Genomic DNA, 12,772 nt, shown 5'->3' on the forward strand with positions numbered 1-12,772 from the left:
CCAGGCTGGAGTGCAGTGGTGCAATCTCACTGCAACTTCTACCTCCTGGGTTCAAGTGAGTCTCCTGCTAGCCTCTGGAGTAGCTGTAATTACAGATATATGCCATCACACCCAGCTAATTTTTTATATTTTTGGTAGAGACGGGGTTTCACCATGTTGGCCAGGCTGGTCTTGAACTCCTGACCTCAAGTAATCCATTTGCCTCTGCCTCCGAAAGTACTGGGATTATAGGCCTGAGCCACCATGCCCGGCCATAACACTGTTTTATAAATAAATTTAAAGTATTGAAATTACAGGAAACAACTGGAAGATTATTCCTTTTGATGACACTGTTTATTGTCTTGTTGAACACTGATCTCTGTACAGATGACAAAGGAAGAAACAATTTTTGTAGATGATAATGGTAGTAATAATACTAATTATAAGTACTTACTCTGTACCAGGTACTACTTTGAGTACTTTATGTGAATTAACCTTTAAATCATTACTGTAATCCTATGAAGTACCTATCATTAGTATTCCCATTTTATAGATGAAGAAATTTAGGCTAAGAGAGGTTAAGTAACTTGTTCAAGGTCACATGGCAAATACCATATTTTATCAGCTCTAAGGCACTATTGATTATAAGAAGTTCCTCAATTTCAGAAATGTTAAAACGTAAAAATGGCTGCTGAAAGTTGTGATTACTTTTGATTATAAGATGAATCTTGATTTCAGAGAGTTTTTTTTTGACACAGGGTTTCACTGTGTCGCCTAAGCTAGAGTGCAGTGGCACGATCATGGCTCAGCACCACTGCTATCTTCTCCCAGGCTCAAGCAATCCTTCCACCTCAGCCTCCCAAGTATCTGGGACTACATGTTTGTGCCACCGTGCCCAGCTAATTTTTTTTTTTTTTTTTTGGGGAGAGACAAGGTCTCACCATGTTTGCCCTGGCTGGTCTGGAACTCTTGAGCTCAAGCAGTCCTACCACCTCAGTTTCCTAGAGTGTAAGGATTATAGGCATGAGCCTACTTCAGAGAGTTTTGATTTTTTATTAAAAAAAATTGAATGGTTTTTAGAGATGGAGTGTTGCTTTGCTGCTCAGGCTGGAGTGTAGTGGTGTAATCATAGCTCACTGCAGCCTCAAACTCCTGGGCTCAACGGTCCTCCTGTCTTAACTTTCCCTGAGTAGCTAGGACTACGGGCACAAGCCATAATGCCCAGCCCAGAGTTTAAAATATGAAAAAATATTTATCTTAGAATGGCTGAAAGACAGTCACAGAGCCAGGATTCAAATTTAGGCTGTGTGATTCCAGGGCATACGCTCTTCTCAAAGAGATGTCTTAGGAAAAAAATCTGTTTTTCAGACTTGTTTTTTCTCTGTAAGGGCCACTGATAAGCTGTGATCATGATTCTACCATTTGATTGCAGCTGCAGACAAGATTAAATTGATCCTTAAAAACTTGTCAAGAAGCGGTGTGGTAGCCCACACCTGTAATCCCAGCACTTTGGAGACTGAGATACAAGGATCCCTTGAGCCCAGGAGTTCAAGGCTGCAGTAGCTATGATGGTGCCGCTACACTTTAGCTTGGGTGACAGAGTGAGACCCTATCTCCAAAAATAAAATTTAAAAAACCCAAACTTGTCGGAAGAATAACACAAAGTACCTTCTGTCTTTTAAGAAAGTAGCTTTTGCTAACTTAGTTTTTCTTTCTTTGCAGTGTTTCACTCGAGGGTTTGAGTACAAGAAACATCAAAGCGATCATACTTATGAAATAATGGTAATGATGAAGTTGCTGGGAATTTCTGTTCTTTTTTTTCAAGTATTAGACTGGGAAGTAGTTTTGCTTTTCTTCCTTTTTTTCTTTTAAGTGCTCTTGAACTTCAGGGAATTGGTTTTCATAATCTCTAACTATCTTTACCTTTTCTCTTTTTCTGAAATAAGTAATTATTATCCAATAAGTTTTTTAGGGTTTTGTGGATCTATCAAGGTATTTGAACACAAAAATAGTTTTACATACTCAGATTTTTGTTTCAAATTTTAAGTATTCAAAGGAAATACTTTTGATATGAGGATAATAGGTATGCTGCCTTTTAGGCTCATTGATAAACATAGGCAATGTGATGTTACTATGTGCTAATGGTATTTTTATGTGGTTCATGTGGACAGTGGTGCTTATGTTGAGCAATTCATTCCCTTGCCTTGGGGAAATTAGTTACCTCTGAGAGTTAAGTTATAAAGTGAATACAGCAAATGAGTTAATACATAAAATCACTGACGAGGCAGACAGGTTTATAAGCCAGAATAAGACTTGGCTATAGATTACTTGTACTGCAACTTTAAAGAAGGAATGAGTGTTTGTAGTGTCCTTCCAAGTGGGTGGTTTAATAGGCCAAAGTGAATAGTCTGCTTGACGGGTATATATGCCTTTGTCAAGATAGTTTTGTTAGCCAGGTGTGGTAGCTCACGCCTGTAATCCCAGCACTTCCGGAGGCCAAGTTGTGTGGATCACTTGAGGTCAGGAGTTTGAGACCAGCCTGGCCAATGTATGGTGACACCCTGTCACTACTAAAAATACAAAAATAGCCAGGTTTGGTGATGTGCGCCTGTAGTCCCAGCTACTTGGGTGTCTGAGGCAGGAGAATCACTTGAACCCGGAGGCAGAGATTGCAGTGAGCAAGATCGTGCCACTGCACTCCAGCCTGGGTGACAGAGTGAGACTTCATCTCAAAAAAAAAAAAAAAAAAAGAAAAGATCATTTTGTCAGTAATCAGAGCATATTAAGCATATAACTAAATCTCCTACTGCAGTTTTCTGACATTTGGCCTCCATGCAGTTTTTCTTATAGGAAAGGATGCTGGCAGCCTTGACAGTTAAAATTTCACATAGTAGATTAATCTATATTAGTTTTCTATTGATGCTGTAACAAATTACCCAAAATCAGATGTCTTAAGACAACACAAATTTGTCTCACAGTTCTGTGGGTCAGAAGATCATCTGGCTCAGCTGGTTTGCTGCACGTTCCATAAAGCTGATAGGAAGATGTTGGCCAGCCTAGGCTCTCACCTGGAGGCCTTGAGGGAAAATCCACTTTTAGGTTCTTTAAGGTTGTTGTCAGAATTCACTGCCTTAAGGTTTTAGGAATGAGACCACTGTTTTGGCGGCATGTTCTCTGCTTCCACAGGCTGTCTGCATTCCCTGGTTCCTGGCCCCCTTTCTCCATTCTCAAAGCTAGGAGCACAGGAAGTCCTTGAGATTGTTGATGAAATCACGGAATCTCTGTGACCTTTCCTATTGCCTTGTCTTTCCTGTTCTGAATCGTTATGAGTGATTCTTCTGCTTTCCTCTTCTACTTTGAGACAGGGTCTCACTCTATTATCCAGGCTAAAGAGCAGTGGCACTATCACAGCTCACTATAACCTTGACCTCCCAGGCTTAAGCTATCCTCCTCCCTCAGCCACCTGACTGGTTGGGACTATAGGCACAAGCCACATTGTCTGGCTAATTTTTAATTTTTTTTGTAGAGACAGGGCTCTTTGTGTTACCCAGACTGGTCTTGAACTCCTGGGCTCAAGCAATCGTCCCACCTCAACCCTCAACCTCCCAAAGTGCTGGGATTACAGGTGTGAGTCACCACAGCAGGCCCTTAACTATGTTTAAGGCCTCATGTGGATTACACTGGGCCCATCTGGGTAATCCAGGATAATCTCTCTACTTTAAGGTCAATCTTTATTCCATCTGTAAAGTCATTTCCCAGCAGTACCTGGTTAGTGTTGATGGAATAATCAGAAAACAGGAATCTTAGGATGAGGGGAACATCTTTATTTTTATTTATTTATTAAAAAACATAGAGACAGGGTTTCTTCATGTTGCCCAGGCTGGTCTCGAACACCTGGGCTCAAGTGATCTTCCCACCTTGGCCTCCCAAAGTGCTGGAATTATAGACATGAGCCACCATACCCAGCCAGGGAACATCTTTAGAATTGGGCCTCTTACAAAACTGTAGTATATTTATTTCCATCTCTTAAAAGTTTAGAAAGGGTGACTCAGCATCTCTGAGCCTGGTTATTGGTGGGGTCCTATTAAAATGTGTTTCTGGGCTTATGATATTCAGGGTCAGATTCTAGGCCACAATCGATCAAAGAACTAGTTAGTGAGAGTTTTTGGGAGCCAACTAGTTAGCCTTCTTCTGTCCATCTCTAAACAATTTCAGTCTTTTAACTAATGGCTTCAGTAATTGTAAGACTTGGAATAATTTTTTTCCCCCTTTAATTACAAAATGAACGGTTAGACTGTTTAAAGTGGATTTAATTTCACCAAGGTTATTAGATCTTCAGAAAGCTGGGTTATTTTTCTCAAATTAATACAAGAATACCTAGAGCCAGAATACAAATTTATTCATTCACATTGTGAAGTAATTCCTTAAGGGATAATTCAGTATAACTTGGGTAGGTTGGTAGTCATGCTTATTCACTGTAGGAAAGCTGACCATAAGCTTTCTTTAGCTATTCTGGGCATTGTATCTTCTGCATAATGCTGAAAGTACTAAGTTTCACTTAAAATCCACTTAGTTCTGATTACATCATCCTTTTCTCACATATTCAACACCCATACAATCACATTTCAGAGTACTGTCCTTTAATTTGGGGAGCTTTTGGGGGTTACTAATACTTCCTTTTTGTGGCCAACTTTATTTATTCCCAGTGACTCTTTCTTTCGATAGGAATGACGACCAGATTTTAGCTTTCTACACAAAACTAGCTTTTTTTTGCATATGAAGCCTCAGATAACTTTAAATGTTTTTCAGTACTTTTGTCATGTCACAGTGCTGTATTTTTGGGAGTTACTCATGCTGTGGTAGGTGGTGCGCGTTAACCAGGATTTTCTGAGTTCTATGCCTATTTTTGTCTTGTAATTCTTAGAACCTTGAACAAGTCAAGGCAATTGTTTCTGCCACACCCTTTTATACCAGTGATTCTTAAACTTTAGTACCTAAGAATTGCCTGAGAGCTTCTATTTTTTTTTTTTTTGAGACGGAGTTTTACTCTTGTTGCCCAGGCTGGAGTGCAATGGTGCAGTCTCAGCTCACTGCAACCTCCACCTCCCAAGTTCAAGCAATTTTCCTACCTCAGCCTCCCCAGTAGCTGGGATTACAGGCATACATCACCACACCCAGCTAATTTTTTTGTATTTTTAGTAGAGATGGTTTCACCACCTTGGGCAGGCTGGTCTTGAACTTCTGACCTCAGGTGATCCACCCGCCTTGGCCTTCCAAAGTGCTGGGATTGCAGGTGAGAGCCACTGTGCCCGACCGGGAGCTTCTTAGAAATGTAGATTTCTAGGCTCTGCTGTGAGAGATTGTGGTTCAGAAGGGCTGAGGTTTGGTCCAGGAGTTAAATAATATTAATCAGACTTTATGTAAAACTGCCTTTTTTGGTGTGTCTGTGGTGTAGAAAGTTTTTATTGTTTATCTCAGAGTAAAGTTGTTTGAGGAGCAATTAACATTCTAGAATACAGTTTTACAAAGAACAGTCTCTTCAACTAATGTGTGAGTTGTCATTTACATGTCTTTTGTACTTGCTGGATTGAGAGTGATTATGAATTTAGTATAGACATAGACTCTGAAATTTCTTTCTTGGATTTTATAATACCTCATGTGCTAGACATATTCATAGTACATGCTTAGATGAAAATGTGTTGCTTATTGGTAGTGTAATTTCACAAATCATAACACATTTTTTTGTCATTAACAAAAGGTATAACGAGTTCTAAGTGCCTGTGTAATCTGAAGACCTTTTGTGTCATTATTTTTTTTACTTGTTATAGAAAACTTCAGATACACACAAGAGAGAATGATATTTGGTTATCTATTGCTATGTAACAGCTATCTCAAAACCTCATCCTTAAAAATAATCATTTTATTATCTCCCACAGTTCTGTGGGTCAGGCATTCAGATTAGGCACAGTGAGGGTGGCTCTTGGTTCCACATGATGTACTCAGGCTGAAAGTCCCAAGAGGCATTTAGTATAGACATAGACACTGCAGTTTCTCTCTTGGATCTCGTAATACCTCATGTGCTAAGCATATTCATAGTATGTGCTTAAACGAAAATGTGGTCACCATTGTAACCAACTACCACATAGTGGTAATAAATTTCTGTTTACCCATCACTAGCTCTTAAAATTATTGACTCATGGCCAATCTTACTTCATCTAAACCATAATCTTTCTAGATTATTTTGAAGCAAATACCCTAGACAGCATATTATTTCATCTTTGTTTCATTAGGTCTCTAAGTAAATCTAGTCATTTTTCGCATTCCCCCAGTTATTTCATAAAGGCTTAATATCTAAAACCCCTGCTGCCCTTTTCACCTGAAACAATCACTGTTCTGATTTTTTTTTTTTTTTTTTTTGAGGTGGAGTTTTGCTCTTGTTGCCCAGGCTGGAGTGCAATGGCGCGATCTCAGCTCATGACAACCTCTGCCTCACAGGTTCAAGTGATTCTTCTTTCTCAGACTCCTGAGTGGCTGGGATTAAAGGTGTCCGCCATTACGCCTGGCTAATTTTTGGTATTTTTAGTAGAGATGGGATTTTACCATATTGGCTAGGCTGATCTCGAACTCCTGACCTCAGGTGATCTGGCCGCCTCGGCATCCCAAAGTGCTGGGATTACAGGCGTGAGCCACCATGGCTGGCCTGATTTTTTTTTTTTTAACAGCATAGATTGGTTTTGCATATTCTAGAACTGCATATAAATGGAATCATACTGTATGTATACTTTTGTTGTTTCTGGTTTCTTTCACTCAGCATGTTTTTGAGTTTTATTCATGTTGTGTGTGTTAACTAGTACATTTGCTACTACCCATTTCTTTGCATTACTGAGTAATATTCTGTTGTATGAATGTAACAGTTTTTTTATCCATTCTCCCTTTGATGGACACCTGGGCCTTGCCCAGGTTTGGGCTATTGTGATTAAAGCTGCAATGAATATTCCTGTATAAAGCTTTCTATGCACATATGTTTTCATTGTTTTTTGGGCAGTGTGGCTCACTCCTGTAATCCCAGCACTTTGGGAGGCTGAGGTGGGTGGATAACCTGAGGTCAGGAGTTCGAGACCAGCCTGACCAATATGGTGAAACCCTATCTTAAAGAAAAGAAAAAAAGAAATGATTGACAAGGTTTCCAAAGCAGTTGTATCATTTTACACCTCTGTTGACAATATATGAGAGTTCTGATTGCTTCATGTGCTTGCCAACATTTGACATTGTCAGTTTCCTTCATTTTAGCTATTTTAGTCAGTGTAGTGTGGTATTATAAGTTTTTTTTTTTAACTTTTTGGAGTTTGTTTAATTCAGAAACAAGTAAGATTCATACATTCTAGTTTTCCAGTTGGTTGCCTCTTACATATTTTCTGTATGGGTTTTCCCTCCCTTTCTCTCATTTCTTTCTTTCTTTCTTTTTTTTTTTTTTTTTGGTCTTATTTTGGAATAATTTTTTGTATTTTTAAAATTTTATTTTCTTAAATATATAGAAAAATAGAGATGGAGTTTTCCAGTGTTGTCCAGGCTGGTCTGAAACTCTTGGACTCACAAGATCTGCCCACCTTAGCCTCCCAAAGTGCTAGATTATAGATGTGAGCCATCGTGCCCAGCCAGTTTTAGGTTTACTGACATTGCAAAAACTATAGATTTTACTCAGGTTTCTCTGGATTTTCCCAAATGTCCTTTACTGTTCTAGTATCCAGTTGGGGATCCCACATTGCATTTAGTCATAACGTTTTCTCCAATCTGTGACAGTTTCTTAGGTTTTCGTTGTTTGTGACCTTGACAGGTTGAAGTGTATTTTGTACAGTGTCTCTCAATTTTATCTTCATAGGTTTGATATTTTATCATGATTAAATTTGGATTATAGGTGTTTAGGTGGAAGATCACAGAGTTGAAGTGCCTTCTCATTTTATCGTATCAGATTAACACTGGTGATGTTAAAAAATGAGCAGCCAGACACAAGAGATGCATGATGCAGGGTGTGTGTGGAAAGGGGCACGGAGCTTTCCTGTCCTCTCTAGGTACACACCCTCCAGATGTTCAGCAGTTTGGAAGCTTTTCTCTCTCATTTCTTATTATTTGTTTGATTTGTAAAAACTGGATTGTTTGTGTTACAGATGTTAGTACAGTCTGGATTTTGTTGATTAATGTGTTCCTCTGTCTAGTGTGTTTCCTATAAATTAGTAGTTACATTTAATGACTACTTCAGATTCTTTTAGGATCATTATCTGGATCTGCTCATTCACCAAGGATTGCAAACATTAATCTTTTAATTCTATCACCCATTTTAATTTATGAGTTAGAAATTTCTTGTTGTTATGTGGTCCCTCTGAATGAAATTTGTACAGGAAAGGAAAGATAAATGGTGATTACTTCCCATTATTTACTATGTTTGAGAATATGCATTGGCTCCTTAGCATCCTCCACATATTTAAAATATTTGGTGTGTTTCAATCCTTTGTGATTATTATCCTTATCGATGCTCAAAATACTTCATTTTTAGGTAACAGGAGCCTCTGTAAGTTAACTTCTGAATCTTTTTGATATGACCTTTATAGTCTTTAAGAGCTTCTTTGCTGCTGGGCGCGGTGGGTCACGCCTGTAATCCCAGCACTTTGGGAGGCTGAGGGTGGATCCCCTGAGGTCAGGAGTTCAAGACCAGCCTGACCAACATGGAGAAACCCTGTCTCTACTAAAAATACAAAATTAGCTGGGCGTGGTGGTGCATACCTATAATCCCAGCTACTTGGGAGGCTGAGGCAGGAGAAACGCTTCAACCTGGGAGGCGGAGGTTGCAGCCCCATTGCTCTCCAGACTGGGCAACAAGTGCGAAACTTTGTCTCAAAAAAAAGAAGAGCTTTGCTTTTTCAATATGACAGAATGTTCTAGTCTGGTCTTGTACATTTCCTGACCCAGAACTGAAATTAGCTTTTTCTTTAACGAGTCCTGGTTCCTTTTAGTTGGAATAGTATTTAAAGACTACAAACTGGGTAGTAGAAGTGCTCATTGCTACTGGGTTGGTCATTTTTTCTAGACTTTTTCAATGAACAGTGTTAGGAAATTATGAGTGAGTTCATAATAAAAGTTTAAATTTAAATATAAGACTACAAGGGTTTTCTTTTTGCTTTTTTTTGAGACAGAGTTTCTTGCCCAGGCTGGAGTGTAGTGGTACAGTCTCGACTCACTGCAGACTCTACCTCCTGGGTTCAAGACATCCTTCTGCCTCAGCCTGCAAGTAGCTGGAACCACTGGCGCACACCACCATGCCAAGCTAATTTTTGTAGTTTATGTAGAGACAGGGTTTTGCCATGTTGCCCAGGCTGGTCTTGAACTCCTGAGCTCAAGCAGTCCACCCACCCAGGTCTCCCAAAGTGCTGGGACCACAGGTATGGGCCAGCACTCCCAGCTAATTTTTGTAGTTTTTGTAGAGATGGGGGTTTCACTCTGTTGCCCAGGCTGGTCTCAAACCTCTGAGCTCAAAGAAATCCACCACCTAGGGCTCCCAAAATGCTCTGATTACAGGCATGAGCTACCATGCCTGGCCAACTACAAGGTTTTTGTATAACCTCACAGATCTTACAGCTAGACTTTTTTTTTCTCCAAGTCAAAAATTACACTTGAATAACACTAATCAACGTAATTATTTATTTGATTTACCTCATAACATATACACATACAGTAATCTCAAAATAACTGTCAATACTAAAGAATGATTTAAGATTTGGCAATTTCTTTTGTTTTTGAGGTATATCCTACTTAGGGATATTTAGTAAAATTACAGTGTTTCAAAATCACTTGAAATAATTCCTTTCTGTGTGTTTATGCCTTCAAATTGATTTCCAAGTTTGTTACATTTTGTGTTTTATTCTTAAGATTTTGAAATTTATTTTTATTTTCATTTTTTGGGACAGAGTCTCGCTCTGTTGCCCATGCTGGAGGGCAGTGGTATAATCTTGGCTCACTGCAACCTCTGCCTTCTGGGGTGTAAGCAGTTCTCCTGCCTCAGCCTCCCAAGTAGCTGGAACTACAGGTATGTGCCACCACACCTGGCTAATTTTTGTATTTTTAGTAGAAATGGGGTTGGCCAGCCTCTTCTTGAATTCCAGACCTCAGGAGATCCACCTGCCTTGGCCTCCCAAAGTCCTGGGATTAGAGGCGCATGAGCCACTGAGCCCAGCCTAAAGTTTAATATTACACTATTTATGTTTTTAAAGTCAAATCTACAAGCAAGGAATAATCAGAAAAGTCTGGCTTCTATCCTTCTTCTTTCTACCCTGTTCTCTTTCTTCCTCCCCATAGGTAACCTTTTTAAAAAAAAAAAAAATGTGTACTTTATTCTTTTTTTTTTTTTTTTGAGACGGAGTTTTGCTCTTGTTACCCAGGCTGGAGTGCAATGGCATGATCTCAGCTCACCGCAATCTCCACCTCCTGGATTCAGGCAATTCTCCTGCCTTAGCCTCCTGAGTAGCTGGGATTACAGGCACGCGCCATCATGCCCAGCTAATTTTTTGTATTTTTAGTAGAGACGGGGTTTCACCATGTTGACCAAGATGGTCTTGATCTCTTGACCTCGTGATCCACCTGCCTCGGCCTCCCAAAGTGCTGGGATTACAGGCGTGAGCCACCGCGCCCGGCGGTTTAATCTTCTATTTAAAAAAATACATACCTATTTGTATTTTCCTCTTAGCTAAATGGGAACATACTAAAATACTTATCTCTACCTCTGTGTTAAGTTTAAAAATGTGTATATATATATATCTGCATGAATTGCATGGCATTTATAGGTGATATGGAGGCCCTTCTAGCTAATGGTGGAAATGGGTGGGAGAGGTGGACAACTAATAAGAATGTACTTTAGGTATCTCTCATCATTCAACCAAAAACTAGTATTACAGCTGAAGTTCCTAGATTCCTTTTTTAGTTTTTATTTTTGAGATGGAGTCTCGCGACGCCCAGGCTGAAGTGCAGTGGTAGAATCTTAGCTCACTGCACGCTCTGTTTCCCGGGTTCAAGTGATTCTGCCTCAGCCTCCAGAGTAGCTGGGACTACATGCTCGACTATGTTTTTTATTTTTAGTAGAGATGAGGTTTCACCATATTGGCCAGACTGGTCTCGAACTCCTGACCTCAAGTGAACTGCCTGTCTTGGCCTTCCAAAGTGCTGGGATTATAGGCATGAGCCACCATGCCTGGCCCCTAGATTCCATTTTTATCTCTGTTCTTAAGCAAAAACTTTTTTCTCCTTAGACCTCAGATTTTCCTGTCCTTGATCCCAGCTGGACTGCTCAAGAAGAAATGGCCCTTTTAGAAGCTGTGATGGACTGTGGCTTTGGAAATTGGTAAGAACTTCATGTTAAGAGTTGTCCTGCCCTAGTGGGCTCAGAAAAGCAGCTGTTGTTGAAGAGTAAAGGAAGGAACCTCAGGAAGAGAAAGTATATATTGCTTTCTTATCAACCCATGATTTAGAGACAAGTTTGTCCCCTTTTGTGCATTATTTTTCCAGTGCCAAAATGGTCACAAGAATATGGGATGTTTTTTTGTTTTTTATGTTTTTTTTTTGAGACAGTCTCACTGTCGCCAGGCACCAGGCTGGAGTGCAGTGGCACAGTCTCGGCTCACTGCAACCTTCGCCTCCCGGGTTCAAGCAATTCTCCTGCCTCAGCCTCCCGAGTAGCTAGGACTACAGGTGCATGCCACCACGCCCAGCTAATTTTTTGTATTTTTAGTAGAGATGGGGTTTCACCATGTTGGCCAGGATGGTCTCGATCTCTTGACCTCGTGATCCGCCCGCCTTGGCCTCCCAAAGCGCTGGGATTACAGGCTTGAACCACTGAGCCTGGCCTTATATGGGATGTTTAGTGGTCCGTAACTGAACCACTTTTGATGTATCAACAATGAAAAGATTGATTATTCCTTTCTGAATAGTAGGGAAGTTTAGTTTCGTTAGTTATTGCTCCCTTCTGATTTTATGCATTTTTGTTGGTTATAGATGCCCTAGTCATTTAAGTGAATTGGACTTTAGCTAGATGGTCATACCTAAGATTGAAGTTTCACAGACTTTCTGATAACATTCTGTGTTTTTAGCTTTCCTGCCTTAGTCCAAGACTGGCTGAATTGAACAGCACTCATCGCTTTTGCCTTAGGGGGCAGCACCACTTAATAATAATACCACCACTTTAGTTTTTACCTTTGGGAACACTTTGATATGGATGATTTTATTTTATGAACTAGATAGTAGAGGCATTATTGAATATATTTTGTCACATATTATCTGAAGTCTAGGGGGTTCAAATGATTTCTCATAATTGCATTGCTTATTATTGAAGGACTCTTAATTAGGTCCTCCCTGTCCTGACTTGGTAGTGTATATAATCTTTCTTGGTGTTCATCAGAATAAACTCTGCTGCCTCCCTGAAGTCCAAGGACCTGAAAAAGGAGACCTGAATTTAGTTCACATTTTGCTTGTATTCATTCATTCAGTATTTATTAAGCATCATAAAATATTGTGTACAATGAGGAATACCAAAGGAGGTAGAAAAGTAATCACTTGTGAGGAGCTTGCTAGTCATCTTTGGCCTAGTTTTTAAAGTTTTGCTTACCATCATCTCTAAAATACGCTAATCTTCTCTGTCTGTCCTCCTAACAAAGAATACAAAAAAAACATAGCTTCTCTACCCACTGTGGGTAAAGCACTAAATTTGGCAATGAGTGGGCTAGAGCTAAGAATTATGAGATGCATTCTGCCT

The 12,772-nt window shown here is 39.8% G+C and overlaps 1 protein-coding gene across 13 annotated transcripts in view; it reads left to right on the forward strand.

Annotated features, from left to right (window-relative positions):
- Nucleotides 1-12,772, forward strand: part of TADA2A (transcriptional adaptor 2A) — a 72,386-nt gene that overhangs the window by 18,590 nt on the left and 41,024 nt on the right. For 6 of the 13 annotated variants that reach the window (XM_078373797.1, XM_035300749.3, XM_078373801.1 and 3 more), the window contains 2 exons: nucleotides 1,702-1,761; nucleotides 11,274-11,365. In XM_078373797.1, the coding sequence (XP_078229923.1) occupies nucleotides 1,702-1,761; nucleotides 11,274-11,365 (152 nt within the window). Of the gene's footprint in view, nucleotides 1-1,701; nucleotides 1,762-6,399; nucleotides 6,475-11,273; nucleotides 11,366-12,772 lie in introns of all 13 variants that reach the window. The other 7 variants (XM_054257032.2, XM_054257037.2, XM_078373796.1 and 4 more) reach the window with 2 other exon arrangements.

The sequence above is a fragment of the Callithrix jacchus genome, chromosome 5, assembly GCF_049354715.1.
Source record: "Callithrix jacchus isolate 240 chromosome 5, calJac240_pri, whole genome shotgun sequence".
Lineage (NCBI taxonomy): Eukaryota > Metazoa > Chordata > Mammalia > Primates > Cebidae > Callithrix > Callithrix jacchus.